This window comes from Harpegnathos saltator, unplaced genomic scaffold (assembly GCF_003227715.2).
Source record: "Harpegnathos saltator strain DR-91 unplaced genomic scaffold, Hsal_v8.6 scaffold259, whole genome shotgun sequence".
NCBI lineage: Eukaryota > Metazoa > Arthropoda > Insecta > Hymenoptera > Formicidae > Harpegnathos > Harpegnathos saltator.
Window position 1 is genome coordinate 449,766 of NW_020230049.1, and position 16,832 is coordinate 466,597.

General features: G+C 34.1%; 2 protein-coding genes across 3 annotated transcripts; one reads left to right on the plus strand and one right to left on the minus strand.

Annotated features, from left to right (window-relative positions):
* The first annotated feature begins 1,387 nt into the window (after positions 1 to 1,387).
* On the plus strand, positions 1,388 to 2,629 carry LOC105188400 (THAP domain-containing protein 1-like). Its single transcript, XM_011149820.3, has 2 exons — positions 1,388 to 1,655; positions 1,740 to 2,629. The coding sequence occupies exon 2, from the start codon at positions 1,797 to 1,799 to the stop codon at positions 2,595 to 2,597; it is 801 nt and encodes a 266-aa protein (XP_011148122.2). The 5' UTR covers positions 1,388 to 1,655; positions 1,740 to 1,796; the 3' UTR covers positions 2,598 to 2,629.
* An 8,093-nt stretch (positions 2,630 to 10,722) lies between these two features.
* LOC105185869 (transmembrane protein 62) lies at positions 10,723 to 16,775 on the minus strand. 2 transcript variants are annotated; one of them, XM_011145707.3, is made up of 14 exons: positions 16,602 to 16,775; positions 16,165 to 16,425; positions 15,953 to 16,064; positions 15,725 to 15,862; positions 15,316 to 15,642; positions 15,098 to 15,230; positions 14,546 to 14,701; positions 14,327 to 14,474; positions 14,119 to 14,241; positions 13,944 to 14,025; positions 13,739 to 13,867; positions 13,407 to 13,581; positions 13,112 to 13,339; positions 10,723 to 11,054 (listed from the first exon to the last, which is right to left on the minus strand). In XM_011145707.3, the coding sequence occupies exons 1-14, from the start codon at positions 16,650 to 16,652 to the stop codon at positions 10,988 to 10,990; spliced, it is 2,130 nt and encodes a 709-aa protein (XP_011144009.1). In that variant the 5' UTR covers positions 16,653 to 16,775; the 3' UTR covers positions 10,723 to 10,987. The 2 variants fall into 2 exon arrangements, with proteins under 2 accessions (XP_011144009.1, XP_011144010.1); XM_011145708.3 differs by lacking the exon at positions 10,723 to 11,054 and adding an exon at positions 11,611 to 13,052 and having other exon boundaries at positions 16,602 to 16,773.
* Between the last annotated feature and the right edge of the window lie 57 nt (positions 16,776 to 16,832).

Below are 16,832 nucleotides of genomic sequence, written 5' to 3' on the forward strand. Positions count from 1 at the left end.
AAGTAGATTTTTGTAAGCACTTTGTAAATTTATGTAGAATTTCATTTATGTAGAATTTCATTTATGTAGAATTTCATATGTAGAGATTCTGACACTTATTTTTGGTCGTTTTTGTACTTTATTTTTATTTTTTGTACAAATTTGTAAAACTTTTTCCGCCAGGATTAGGAGGCAAATGCAGATGAATGGTGTTTCTTGGCTGTGTTCTGATATTTATTGGTCACGTTCAGCGGAGAAAATAGCTCCGCTTCCACTCAGTAACAAATGTTCATGATTGAAGAATTCTTTTAAATCTTTGACAGATCCGAACAGACGTACCAATCAGAGACGTTTAGTACGGCACATTAGCGGAGCAGTTTTTTCCGCTGAACGCGACCATTGGGTGCGTTCACAACATTCAACAGTTGCGTAACTGTTGAGTAAAGCTAAGACTCCATGCATGCGGTGAGCTCCGGCAAACGGCTGCGGTGACCAATCAGGAGACAGACGCATGCCGGAGCTTGCCGCAACCGGACTTGCGCCTCCCTCCTGATTGGTCATCGCAGCATTTGCCGCAGCTCACCGCATGCATGGAGTCTTAGCTTAATTCGTCAACGTTAAGGTCATTCTACAATGAAGTTATAGGAGTATGCAGTAGGCAAATTGACCAATCACGATCAATTGTTCTCTTTACGATCGAAGAAAAATCAACTGTGATTGGTCAATTTGCCTACTGCATACTGCTACAACCTCATTGTAGAATGACCTTTATTGGTCTGAATGTAAGGATCTAAAGGTCATTCTACAATACATGTCGTAAGTTGTAAGTCGTAAGAATTGACGAATCACAGTCGATTATTAGAAAAATAATCGGCTATAATTGGTCAATTCTTACGACTTACAACTTACGACACGTATTGTAGAATGAGGCCTGGTCTACAATACGTGTTGTAAGCTGTAAGCCGTAAGAACTGACCAATTATGGTCGATTATTTTTGTAATAACCAACGGTGATTCGCCAATTCTTACGGCTTATAACTTACGACACGTATTGTAGACCAGGCCTGACCTTTACAGTGACTACGTTTACACGGCAAAGTTAATCCGGATTAGCAACAACCGTAGTTAGTGAATTCTTTGATTCGATTGGTATATTCTTTTAGATCTAAAAATATACTCTAATCGGATTTGAGACTGCACTAACTACGGTAGTTACTAATGTCCATTTCTACCAACCGTGGTTAATTTAACCGACTGGTTATTCCATCGGAATGGACCAATCGCATTTAATAATTCTAGTTAACGACAAATGTGACTGGTCAATACCTTTTGAGTAATCAACCGGTTAAGTTAACCAAAGTTGGTAGAAATGGGCATAAGTCGAAGTTAGAAGCCGTGTAAACCAGGCTTGATAAACTCTTATGGGAAAATTCTGACCAGTGTTTTAACGCCATCTAAAAGATAGCCCCCAGGAAATATGAACTACGATGCCAAAAATTCAATATGGCGTCTGTTATAAGACTGGTGCGTGTATATGTTACTTATGTTCGCTGAACGCAGCCAACTATATTTCTACAATAAATATTTGAACGTTGTTTAACACTTCTTGTAATTAAAGGAATTTTTTTGTGTGTGGTCATCGTCGCTCGCTCCAAACTACCATATATACGGTGAAGGTAAAGACATATTAACACGCTTGTTATTTAGACGTAAGTATTTGTTACGTTACTTTTTATTTGTAGCATTGAAAATGTTTTCAGCGTACGTTGCGTCATAGATTTTAAAAGAACGTCCCTCTAAGATATTTGAGCATAGATATGGGGAGGACATGTTGTGTTCCTGGATGCAAGTCTGGGAAAGAAGTGCCTTCACATCGATTTCCCAAAGATCCTGAAAGATGCTCAAAATGGGTACAAAGTTTGAAACTGAAACATTTAGAAAATTATCCAAGCAATGAGATACAAAAAAATAAAGTGTGCCATAAACATTTTCGTCCAGAAGACTATAGTCCATGTTTGCATAAACGTGTTTTATTAAATGTTGCGGTTCCTGTATTGTTTATACATAATAGTATAGATGCGGAATCTAACAAGATGCATATATCGCAGCAACAGCAATCAATAATTGATATATCAGAATATGCACAACATAGTCAAGATCCACAATGTGCAAATAATAAATACATATCTGTAGAAGAAAATGAAAAGTTAATGGATTGCAGCAATACACATGAAAAAGCTTGTGAAAGCTCAGTATCTGAACAAGATAAAATAACTTCTGTTCTTTATAATTATGGAAACAGACTGCAAACATTAAAAATGCAAATGCAAAGTATACAAAATACAATAAAAAAACGACCTCAGCTACAGGAAATCACTCAATCTAAAAATTTAAGCCCCATATGTAGGAGATTTTATGATATGAATATTAAACTTAAACGTCGCAATAGATATTTAAAGCGCTTAATATATAATAATAAGCAGCAGAAAAAAAGAAGAACAGTACCTATTGTATCCAGTACTTCAGATCCAAGAAATAGTATTACAGCTGTACGAGATAATTTCGTCCGAATGATCTTAAAAAATAATGATGTACTTCCCCAGGTACTTAGCACTTAGTGTCACAGAAAAAAAATATTCTTATATTTTAAATCATGAACTTTATAAAAATTATTTATGTATATAATATTTTACATATCAATTGTGTATATATATATATTTTTTTTTAACGACAGACTACATTTTACATGTACCTCAAGAATATGTATATTACATACATACGTTAAAAACATATACAAAATTCATTATATAATTAAATTTATATAGAAATTATTTATTTATTTATTTTGCTGCTTAATATTTTCACCTGAACACATTTTGGTTATAAAAATGTATACTCATACATAAATATAACTAAGTACACTTATAACATTTTGCTATAAATAAGACTATTCAAATAAAAAATAAATAAAATAAAGAAAAATAAATAAAATAAAAAAAAATTCAAATTTCAAATTTCTTTCAGGCTCGTAGATATAGTGTGGAAGATAAACTTTTTTGTATCTCAGTTTATAAGAGGTCCCGTTCCGCTTATAACTTCTTATCAAAATATTTGCTCTGTCCATTAATTGTTACATTAAATTCTCAACTTACTAACATCCCTTTACAAGCTGGATGTACAAAACTAATTCTTAAGTACCTGAAACAAGTTGCACAAGATATACATGATGAAAGAGATAAATTTGTAGCTTTAATATGGGACGAAATATCTCTGCAGTCTGCTTTAACATATGATAAAACACATGATAAGGTCATCGGATTTGAAGATTGGGGTCATAAGAGAACAATAAAAATTGCAGATCATGCTATTGCTTTTTATTTACGATGCCTAAAAACAGGAAATAAGATGCCTTTAGGATATGGTTTTTGTCAAGGTAGTACTAAGACATTTCAACTAGTACGATGTATAAAGGAATGGTTGTTTCATATAATTAAGTGCGGCTTGGTACCAGTAGCCACAGTATGTGACCAAAGTGCTACTAACGTGGCAGCAATCAATGCCCTAATAGATGAGAGTAACAAGATTTATATTACAACGAATATACACACAGGTACAATTACTATATTGTTAAATAATATTTTTATTAACAATCGTATATAACAAAACAATTTTCTACAATTAACAATAATAATATTGATGTTGTTTCAGATGGCTTCTTTATAAGAGGAAAAAAAATTATCCCAGTATTCGATTATGTACACTTAATAAAGGGAATTAGAAATAATCTGTTAATAAGAGACTTATGGACAAATACAAATATAAAACCTAATGAAAAAAAGAAATATGCTTCTTGGGATGACATTATTATGGCATACGAAATTGATAAATTTTCTTTTCTCAAACTACGTCAAATGCCAAAACTAACAGATAAACATATTTATATTAAAATGATTCCCAAAATGAGAGTGAAATATGCGACTCAAGTTTTAAGTTGTACTGTTTCCAACTTTATAGACGTAATCCTAAATTTTAGTGAAGGTAAAATTATATTTAAAATCTGTGAAATTGTACGTAATATATAAACATATGATTTTTATATACTTTCTATAACCTACTGCATTATATCTTTATTATTGCAGGAGTTGTTAAAACACAGCATGGTAATATAACGTTCTCTGAAACCGCTGAAACTACATCCACCATCTTATCATTTTTCAATGATTTGTTTAATTCCTTTAATGGGAATAAAGGACAAGGACTGAGCAGCATATTAACAGCAAACAGTGGACATATTTCTTTCTGGAAAGAAGCATGCAATAAATTAAAAAACATGCAATATGTTGAAAAAGGAACTCGTCAAATAATTAAAAAGAATGGCCCAAAATGTTTGAAAAACTGGTTTCGTAATATTAAAGCTGTACAAGAGATATGGAACATATTACAGGATGCTAATTTTGAAACATTCAATTTGAAGTTTCTTAATCAGGATATTATCGAAAACTTTTTCAGCCAAATTAGAAATTTTGGAGGCAGTAACAATAATCCAAATCCGAAGCAATACCAAGAAGCTTTCAAAGCTTTGTTAATATACAATGTAACATCTAAGCATTCTTTTGGAGCAAACTGTGCAGAAGATAGTGTAGGAACATCTTTAGCTCTATCACATTTGATGGATTTGGATGAAATAGCACACGAAAGAGAAGCTGTCGAGCAAGATATAGAAGAAACAGAAGAAACACCTATTTCTCAAACTACAAGTACTGAATTAACAATAGATCCTCTCAAAATTATTACCATTGTTAGTCATGATCAGAATGTTGTAGAATGCACAATATGTTCCAATAATCTGAACGATGTAAAACTTTTACATTTTATACAACATGTGAATGCTACATTTGAAATTAAATTCCTAGATATTTGCTGTGAACTTAAAGTAGCAGAGAAGGTACAAACAATTTTAGAAAAAGAACAGCATTTATTACTGTGTAGCCATTACTGTCGCAATGTACACATTTAATAACAATACTTTTTACAACTATAAAATATCAATTTATTAAAACTTGGTGTACACATATCAACAACATTTTATGTAAAAAGATAACAACAGATAGCGATAATTATATGTATAAAGCAGCAATGCGAATATCAACAAAATATTCAAAAAAAAACAGTGAAAAAAAATAAAATAAAGAATAAGTATACATTGTTTTAAATTGTTTATTTTTTTAAAATTGCTTTTTAGTTATTCATTTTGTTCCAAATCCAATAAATTGATTAAAATTTAAATATAAAATTAAATATACTAAAACGAATAAGAGCTCATCTTTATCGATCGGTAAGTTACTTTGCTACGTAGTTCATATATTATTGGGGGTCATCTTTTAGATGGCGTTAAAATACTGGTCAGAAATTTTACATGGAAGTTTAACAACCCTGGTGTAAACGTAGTCAGTAATAAAGGATTCACATTGGCCGCGTTCAGTAGAATAAAGTGATCAGAGAGCGCTTAGTGATTATTATCTGTGATTGGAGCATTCTGTTAGATTCTTCATAGACCCAGAAGTATTTACCAATCAGAAGCGATTCAGTGGAAAATCTAGTAATGTTGTCTAAAGCTAAGACTCCATGCATGCGGTGAGCTCCGGCAAACGGCTGCGGTGACCAATCAGGAGACAGACGCATGCCGGAGCTTGCCGCAACCGGACTTGCGCCTCCCTCCTGATTGGTCACCGCAGCATTTGCCGCAGTTCACCGCATGCATGGAGTCTTAGCTTTACTGTTGAGTCTGCTGAATGCAGCAATTGTGTCTGATGTTCGACGTACGATCGTGGACATAAAGGTTATCACTTTTTTTTAATGACTTTCGGGACGCATCCCGATTCGAGAAAGATGAGAGCTGCTGCTTCGCCTGCGGAGCACGCCTGCGCAGTAACTCACAACGAAAGGCGAGAAATGAAATATACGTGGTATGACATAAGTATGTCAGTCTTTTGTTCGCTTCCGTGGCGGTTGGATATGGTTTCTGTAACTACGCATATTTTTTTGTTCGTTGGGACTGCGTATGCGTTGTCCCTGTTTTCTTTTACCTCTGCTGGAAAATAGCCTTACAAAATTTAATCTATCTACACCGTGAGAGTGGCGTTGGAGCAGTACCCTACTTTGCTCAGAGCCATTTATTGAATTGAATTGAATTGACATAAGTATGTCAACAGTCATTGTTCAGCAGGGGAAATCGCTCAGTGAGCGATTAGTGACTAAATAAATACGATTTCACTTAAAATTTAATATACATACCTGTTCAATACCTTGCAAAAGACGCATTCCCATTTGAATGACTTGCACTATGTATCTATCCCTCCGCTGCTGATTTTTCAAAATGTAAGAATTGGGTGCGTTCATGAGCTTTTACATTTGATAAGTATATTCTTTTAGATTTAAAAATATACACCAATCAGATGCAAGAGCTCACTTAGCGCTCAGTGAGCGGTTGTAAGTACTGAATGCACCCATTAATTGGTTTATTTTTTTCAGCTGCAGTCACAGACTTCTATAGTATAACTAGACTGCTAACTCCGACTCAATACATGACCCTGAAAAGTATGTACTGTCCTGGTGTCCAACATTCATGTCTGATTGGTTGAACCGAAACACATTTCTTCTAATTGGATGGGCCATATTGCTTATGTAGTCCCTTTCCTTGTAGACTACCAATTCACGCATGCGCAGATGTTTGATTCCCTTATGTAATACATACTTTTTGGGGTCAATTTTGTGCTGCAGTATACAAGGGAGTTAGCAGTCTAGTTATACTATAGAAGTCTGTGGCTGTAGTGCGGAATTAGTGCAATAAGTTAGAATGAGACAACTATATTTTTTCTCACTTTAACTTATTGCACCAGTTCAGTAGTGCAGCTAAAAAGAACAGATCAAATGATAACGAGGCATAATTCGAATTTTGTTTTTTTTCGAATTGTGCTGCATTGTACTACATTTGTGTCATATTGTTCCACAATCCGCAACTCTGTAACTCAAAGTGTACTCAGGAAAATAAAAAAAACTAAATTTTGGTAGCCCTGCACTTTACGAATTTTGAGTTTTTCTTTATTGTGCTATATTTGTGCTGATTTATGCCGCAAACGCGAGACCGATAACTTTAATAACATTTGAGAAAAAAAATAAAAACGAAAATTTGCCAGCTCCGGACTTTTTAGGCTTAACTAGCACAATTCGACACAACTTTCAAAATTTCGAAAATATAAAAAAGATTTGTCTTGCCCACTTTTTGCAAAATTTTTGCAATTTTCGGAATATGTCTTACAAGGAGATGCCACGAACTGCTAACTCTACTTTTGAATGAGCTATAGTGCATTCGAAAGGGAAGATCGAGAATATAAACCGTGTCAGAGCTTTTGGGTGTATGGGCTTTAGTTTCGGAGAAAATTTATTGTAAAATGATGTATTTTTCAGCTGTACGGTAAGTACAATGGATAGCCATAATTTTGCATGAAGCGCACTGGCTGTGCAGGTTAGGCGTGCGGCTACTACGTTGCGTCCGTGCGAGCAGAGTTCAATTCCCCGTAGTGACAACTTTTTTTTGTTTTTTTTAGAATAAATTGTTTATGAATTAATTGTAAATTTATTTATTTATTATTCGTTATAGTAAGAGAACGTATATATAATGAAAAATATCAATAAATTTTGTGTTTTTATTGTACTGTATGTTTTTATGTATTGTTTATTTATTGTACTTTATTCATTATAAAATTCCGACATCATTGTACAATGTTGCGGGTGATAATTTATATAAAAACATTCGAAGCATAAATGGATCGCACACCATGAACATTTTATAAACGAAAACTGCGTATTGCAGATACATTTTTTCTTATGTACATCCGGTGGAAAACACAATTGATTAATATTATAAAATATGTCACGTTTATCTGCTAATTTTGACGCGTACCAAGCGAATTCAATCATTTTTACATATCGCGGAGCACATAATAAATAATGAGTTAATGATTGAATTCGAATTGCATCATATAACGGACTTTTTAAGAAGTTTCTAGTATTTGTCTGTGGCACATGCTCACAGACAACAACCGTTAGGACCGTGACCCTAAAGTCCGTTCAATTTCCCTCACTGTTCTCACGTGTGTCGATCAGTAAGCAAGTCTGCGAGCATCCTTTGTGTTAAATTGATTTTATATAATAAAAATGGAAGGGTCAAGTGTGGATTTGTTTTTGAAAGAACATATCCAAGCATTGGCAAAGTGTGATATTACAAAAGAAGATTTAACTGACAGCATTACATATTTTAAAGGTAATAAATAATTAAATAATTTAATAATCAAATAACAATAATTAAATAATTTGTGTGTATATTTTATAAACACTCACATTTGTGAACATATGTAGAAATATACAAAGATATTTCCTTTTTTGCAGATATGCTAATAAAATTTGATTTGATTTATGCTGAAGTACCTAAAAAATTTACGCATTCGGCTAAAGAGGTTGCTGGAAAATTATTCGAAAGCTTTGTTTCAATGTTAGGAAAATGTATGATGGTAGAAGATGTGAAATATTTTTTACCAAACAAAAAAGAAGTAGAGAATATTCAAGAAGAGGAACTGCAAGAATCGACATCATCAACATCGGAGGAAGAATATGTGCCACCTGAGAAAGTTTCATATCAGGATAGAGTGCCTTTTGATACAAAATTAAAGATTGTTATGACCGCAAACGAGCATCCAACGTGGAGTTTTCATGGTCTACAAAAGCGATTTAAACAACATTTACGCCACAAAACTGATATTGCACGATTTAGAAAAGATGTAATAAATGGTGGCACTTATGCAGAAAAACTGGATAATGTAAAAAAATGTGTCTATGATCGATTTTCTGAAGCATGTGACCATAAACAATTAGTAACAAGGCGACAATTACAGCAGTGGGCTACTGCAATGCAATTTCGAGATGCAGGCAACAAAACAGAAGGAAACGTTTTTCAATTTACAGCATCAGCATCTTGGGTAACGAATTTTATTAAAAATTATGGCATTTATAATCGTCGCATCGTTCGCTATGTATCCAAAAGAGAAATGAAATCGCCAGAAGAAGTTTCCAAATCTGCAATACAATTTCAAAACTTGATACAATCAATTTCTACGGATTACAATTCTGATTATATTATCAATACATTTGGTACATGGAGTACATTTTGGCGGTATTATTTGCAATTTGCAAATAATACCGCCAAAATGTACTCCAATCTGCCAACTTTGCGACGTTTATTTTTATAGGCAAGTGAAAATTATTATAAAACGTATTCAAAATTGTCCGGATATTATGGTTAGCGAAGAAAAGAAAGAATTAAATTCGCGATATGATGCAATTCGAATTCAATCATTAACTCATTGTTTATTATGTGCTCCGCGATATGTAAAAATGATTGAATTCGCTTGGTACGCGTCAAAATTAGCAGATAAACGTGACATATTTTATAATGTTAATCAATTGTGTTTTCCACCAGATGTACATAAGAAAAAATGTATCTGCAATACGCAGTTTTCGTTTATAAAATGTTCATGGTGTGCGATCCATTTATGCTTCGAATGTTTTTATATAAATTATCACCCGTAACATTGTACAATGATGTCGGAATTTTATAATGAATAAAGACACAGTACAATAAAAACACAAAATTTATTGATATTTTTCATTATGTATACGTTCTCTTACTATAACGAATAATAAATAAATAAATTTACAATTAATTCATAAACAATCATTTATTCTAAAAAAAACAAAAAAAAGTTGTCGCTACGGGGAATTGAACTCTGCTCGCACGGACGCAAAGTAGTAGCCGCACGCTTAACCTGCACAGCCAGCGCGCTTCATGCAAAATTATGGCTATCCATTGTACTTACCGTACAGCTGAAAAATACATCATTTTACAATAAATTTTCTCCGAAACTAAAGCCCATACACCCAAAAGCTCTGACACGGTTTATATTCTCGACCTCCCCTTTCGAATGCACTATAGCTCATTCAAAAGTAGAGTTAGCAGTTCGTGGCATCTCCTTGTTAGTCGTTTCTTGTTGTACTCGGCTACCACAATTCTGCACAAGATTAGAAATAATTTTCAGATCACTACACTTTTAAACCGTGGTAGATATTCGAATTCTGCGAGTTGTGCTGAGTAGTTAGATCAGTTTTATTTGTAAAAAAACTTGTTTTATTTGTAAAAAAAATGTTTTTTTCGAAATTACGCAGACAATTTCTAGCAATAATACAATAACACCAACAGGTGGTAATTTTTTATGATTTTTATATTTGATCTTATAACTTTCATACTCAATTATGAATACACACATATATATATGTTGTAAATATTAACATGTAATAATTAATAAATTTTAATTATTATTAATATTAATTCATTTGGTTAACGTTAATAATTTAAATGATAGTAGTAACTTAAGATATTCATTTTCTTGCAAGGAAATTCAAACATATCTATCTGATTTAAAAAAAATTTCTTTGTATGAAATTTTCATAAATCAGCATGCAAAGTTATATGATGGATTATTGAACGTTTGCAGCAGGAAAATGAACAAAGTTTAGTACCAAGGATTTGAGGCGATATGATTCAAGTTAGTGAATAATGTATATTAGCCACATATTGAATTTTTTATATTATAACACATCGATCAATAAGTCCCGGGACTAACTACTAAAATAACATTTGTTTGCCAAAATTCTTCTTTATTCATCAATATAGTCTCCTTCAAGAGCGATACATTCATTCCAACGCTTTCCTAACTTTTCTATGCCAGCCGTATAGAACGATCTTTAGTTTCAAAATAGGCGTTAGTTTCGGCAATCATTTCTTCATTGGAGCCAAATCTCTTTCCCTGGAACATCTTTTTGAGGTCTGCGAACAGCCAATAATCGCTGGAGACCAAATCTGGAGAATACGGTGGGTGCGGAAGCAATTCGAAGTTCACAACTCATGCAATTTGGCCATCGTTACCATCAACTTGTGACACGGTGTAACGTCACTAAAACCACTGTAACTCAATGACACAATGTCGGAATGTCATGAAAGTTTATATTGTTAACATAAATAAAATCCAACTGTAATATCAGCAAAAGTAGCGATAACAGAATGATTCAACAAGGATTTTAAAGCTTGGAGTCCCTATTCAAGCACATTAAATTTATTAAATGAGTATTAAATAATAATAACGTAATTTTTTGATAAGGTATATAAAGAAAACAAGAAATGATATTGTTGTGCCCACGCCTTTGGGGAACGTATTGTTCCCACGCTCTTGGGAGAAGACTGTGAAGAAGGCATATAGAGAATGTTTGACAGCTGTTATCGTTGTCAAGGAGTTTGTTTACTAACAACTAGAGTTGAGAGTCGCTCTAGTCCTGTCACGGCGTACGGACGTAAAGCGAATTCGTGCGATTATTTTGAGATTGATTAAGATCCGTTTTTCTTGGCTGTAAATAAAGCTTTTCTCGTTTAGTTTATCCCGAGTTATTTCTTTCACGCGCGGGCATAACAATATAATAAAAATAATATAATAAAATATAAAAAAAAAATAAAAAGACAGACACTTTCCGCAGATCATATTTACATTTATTAGTACATGTATGCAACACTTTTATATACCTCTTGAAAGATCTTTAATTTCAATTTAGTTGTCACTTGCTTTTTATATATATCTACCAAATACTATCCGTAATATTGTTTTGATCGCAGCACATAATTGCATTTTAATACAACAATGTTACTTTCACTGGATTCCTTTAGCACGTTATGCTCAAAGATAGCCAATCCTTGTCACTAGTTATATTTTATGACACAAATAATCCAAATCTAATTGCTGTTTCTAAAGCACAGAGCTTGGCTCGTATGATTGTCAGTAAATTGATGCACTCTTTATACGACAAATATGTCAAACAAGAGGATAATCTCTATCTCGAATTCTATGTGTCATTTACGCATGGCTTGACTATCTTTGTGATGTGTCACAGTAAAAACATCTAACATATATATAAATCTCCAGTGAGATATCATTTCTAAATGTACCTAAACTATTATTGGGAAAAGAATATGTGCGAATCCCGAATATAGAAATAGAAAAATATATATGTCACAGGAAAGTGCTCGGGGCATTCAGTTGAGAGTTCTGAACAGGAGTACTAAAGTTATAATTCTGCCTTTCGAAGATCTGTCTTCTAAATCGTAAAATATCACATTCTTCGTTCGATATATCTCTAACAATTCAGTTCCAGCAAAGAGATAAAGCGTAACAGAGGTATAAATACATAGCGATATCTCTAATACCTAAATATTCTCTTTGTGTCTCTATTCCTCTCTCCTTCTCCCTCTCCACACACATCCTCCCTTTCTGTGTGCACAACTCTCTTATATTCGAGATTTCTTATTATAAAAGGAATAAAAATAAAAATCAATTTTGTCGAAGAGGAACTCTTGAGCCTAGATTATGTACATTGTACGGAAGTAAAAGTAGCGACCGTTAATATAAAATTATATCAACAATAATTATCACATTGTAATACCCGCTTTGGAAGAGTATTGCACTTTTGAAATATATACATAATCAATTGATCAATATTTACTAATGTACGTAATTTGATGTAATGCATGAATATACAATTGAACATAATGTGGCACATATGAAAGGAACACTAACTTTGTCACAGAAATGTAAAGAATATTTGAAAGAGCATCGATATAAAATAAAAAGATACTTTGATTGTTTCTCTTAAGAACTGGTTATCTTTCAGTTGGCTTCTTAATCTCAGGACTTTACTCGAAGTGTGAAATATGTTACAAAAGAATCTAATTTAACTTTCCTGTATGTCTATTGTGTTAACCGCTTTCAAATATTATTAGCTCACCACCAACATTCCCGATTTTACAATTATTCTCTTATTATTTTCATTAAGTTGTATTGTTAGGATCGGAGGTTTACGTTACGATGAAGTCGGTGGTTTGTACCTCACGAGGTGACCAGAGTAATGCAACGGACCTTGAAGAACAATCATATAAACGTTTGTTATTCTAATGTATTCATGACACGATACTTACCTCAAACATGAGAGTGGCATTGTGTTGACGCGATAGTATAGTATCACTGCCAGAAGAATGCTCCAAGTGCGCAATGGGCACAATATCGTAGCTAGTGTGCCATACGCCAACCAAAAGAAATAAGCCATTGTGGTTTGCATCGCAATTAACAACGCAAACGGTAAGTGTCGCCAGATTAATCTTAATTTCGACAACGGCTGTCTCACTGAATGCTCAGCGTCTTGCAGTCTGAAGCACAAGTGATTTGAATCAGTATAGTACTTTTTTTCTTCAACCTCATAGCGATATCACGCACCTACGATCGACTTGATGCGCCAAAATCAGCATCAGTGGTAGGTGGAAAGAGAACAGCTGAAAGAATCCATAAGCGTAGGTGAAAGCACCCGGCAGATACGCATTTCCGACGAATGTACCCCACGCGAAGATCACGCCTATGTGATTCTCAATTACTTCTCCCACTGTCCAAGGGCCTATATTGCAAAGATGAACCAAAGTTTTAGAATTTATAAACATTTAAAAATGACGTGTGTATTAACTGACGTACATATTAGTGATATTATTGCAATAAGTGATTAAGAAGAAAATGTACACATAAGTGTCTTTTGTAATATAAACTTGAATACTCACCAACGGCCAAATACAAAGAGTACAGTACCAACGGGAAAAATAATCTATCGATAGTAGATAGTATCCACAGTTTCCTTAACCACCAATGAAAAAATCTAATGGGCAGCCGCGGTCGATGCATATATTTATCTGCGTTAAAAGATACTTTAGTATGCATGCTTCTTATCGAGAGGTATAAGATAAGATTCATATAAATTATATTTACTTTCACAGAGTATATGAAGAAAGCGAAGTAAGCACAGCGGAGCTACCAGCAATGCCAATATAGTGCAGAATAGGAACTGAAACTATATGAAACGATGACGTTAAGTTATAACACGCACGTCCTTATATATGGAGATATAATCATAATCATGACAATCTTTGAGCGTTTAACTCACAATATGGCTGACGTCGAACATGAGCACCAATCGGGGCAAAATTCTGAACGACAGCCTCGAGCCGTCCAGAGAAAACGGATGCGATAAAATTTTTTCTCTATCTTCCTCGTCAACTACACGTACCTGAAATATACCATATAGATTCGGCCATTTGACGCAAAGTTTATAGTGCTTGAACATTGATAAGCAATCGAGACGTTTACTGAACTGTGATCTGATGAATACCGTCCTTGTACATTGTTGTATTCCACGGCAATACGTAAAGTGGTCCCTTTACATGATCACATGTTTGCCAGACACTATCGCTCAATTGAATTTCCACGGTCTTCACCGGAACTGTTGAGAACGCCAGCACTCTGCAGCGAACACACAATTTTTATGGACATTTTAAAAATGGAAGAATCGTCAAGTTAAAGAACACATTTACCTGATATGCGTGGATGCGATAATGGATTTTAAATTTTCTCTTCGTGGCATCATGTATAACGCGTGTTTCGGATTCGTGATTAATGCTACAGGCCAATCATTGTGCTTTACATCAATGAATGAGAATTGGCCATGATCTACTGCCGCAAGGCGATACCTAGCAAAAGCGTGTATCAGATAAGCATATATAAACAGCGTATCTAATATATGTGAACAGAATAACAAAGAAGTTAAGAGCAGAATATAACATTCTAAAACATAAAATATTCCAAGCATGGTTATTCTAAAAATTATATGTATCTTGACAGCAAAGAAACATTCAGGTGACCAAGTGACCAAGCAAAGCAGTCTATATTAATATTTTATATATTTATTATATATTTATTATATAAATAAATTCATTATTAAAATTATATACTGTACGCCCAATATATTATGTAATTGATATTTATCACAAACATTGCATATTTCAGAAAACAAAACTAGCGAAAGTGAAGTTATATGTTTGCAATTGTATGTTTCTCTGGAAAATATCAAAGTACATTTGCCGTACATTCTATTGTCTTTCCAATCTGCCAATTCCAGCTCAAGGAAGCCCGCTTGTTGCAACGTGTACATGTTGGGTACCATACCACCGAGCGTGTGATAATGACCACATAAATACACCATGCTTTCTTTATGTCTGCCTTTTAATATATAACGAATTTAGTAGGATTGTTCGTGTACTTATTCAATTCTTATATAATATATATTATATAATTATTATTTTACCTAGAATATTTCTGATACCGGTATCAGATTGTGACAATATGCATGATGTAGGGTAATGACCGAACCAAATGATGTAATCTGCACTGATATCTCTGGACTGATTAATCAAGTGCTGTATCTTATTGATCTCACGTTGATCTAAAACACCCACGAAATTAAATGGCCTCTTGGGACCAGGCTTCAAGCATGCATCGATTGCAAGGAAGGAATATGTTTCAGAACCAACGACAACATTGTATATGTAAGATCTCGGGTGCTTTTTTCCCTGAACAGAGTAATTGGAGTAATAATTGTTTTTGGAATTAAGACTGACCACGTTAAAGTTATCTGAAAGCACATTAATAATCCTATAACATAATTCTCTTGCTGAGTATTATACTATGCAAATTTACACGTCAGTTTTTCTCACCATGATTTCCCCTAACATCTAACCACAATGTTTTTTCTTTAATATTAGTCTCATCTATCACATGTTTATAATACTGCCATTCTGCGAGTATCTGCTTAGAACCCATTTTATCTTTAGCTTTGGCATCAGTCAAGTCTCCTATAAAGATAAAACTGTGAAATACTTCAATCTGATACATCAATTGATATATGTACAAAATAGCTTGACATATGATAAAATGTATATTACCTGAAGCAAGGACAACTACAGGCTTAATCGCATTTACTGTTATATTGCAGAATTTCTTTAATTCTGATATTCTAGATGGATCTTGAAAGATACTTATATGTATGTCTGATATCTGAAGACATAAAAAACTCTATTACAATGTATCTCTTTGGTATAACAAGATGCCAAAGTAAATCGTGCTATTAATTACCTGAACGAATATATTAACAAACCTGTAGGAACCACATCACATGATCATATGACTTTCCTATATCATAATACTTTGGTCTAGACCCATGGGTCTCCGCATCAATTTCTTGTACTGATTCATCCTGCAGATGAGAGTCAACATTGATAAGATCAGCCACGTTCGCTACGAAGATGGACAGCATCAGCACAAAGATCAGGAGGACAACGGTGGATTTTGCTATTTTCATGTCTGCTTCTGCTGGATTTGCGTTTTGCGATGACAGCGATGTTTCCAACGACGGCAACTAATGACAGTGTGCACTATTACCGGGGTAATAGGAGAGGTTTGGTCACCTGCTTCGAGAGCCCGGTAAACAGACGTGCCGTCGATTTTCATGGAAGTCAGTAGTACTTGGTGATATCCAACGTCTTCGTCGGACAACGAGAGCAGGGAAGACAATCAATCAACTCAGAGGCTCACCTTAGAATCATATCTCTTGCGTTTGCCGTGCGGCAAACGACGGGCATACATCGAAATGTTGCGACGCACTTTTAAATCCCATTAGATCCCCGTGGATCCTCGGTGGCCATTGGGAATTAGGATGAAGCGAGCGGCATCAGCTGTGTTTCATGCGCATGACGCATTCGAGTAAGGCGACAGTTCCCCGAAAAGTGGAGGGGATAACATTGGTACCAATGAAAATCTCTGCAC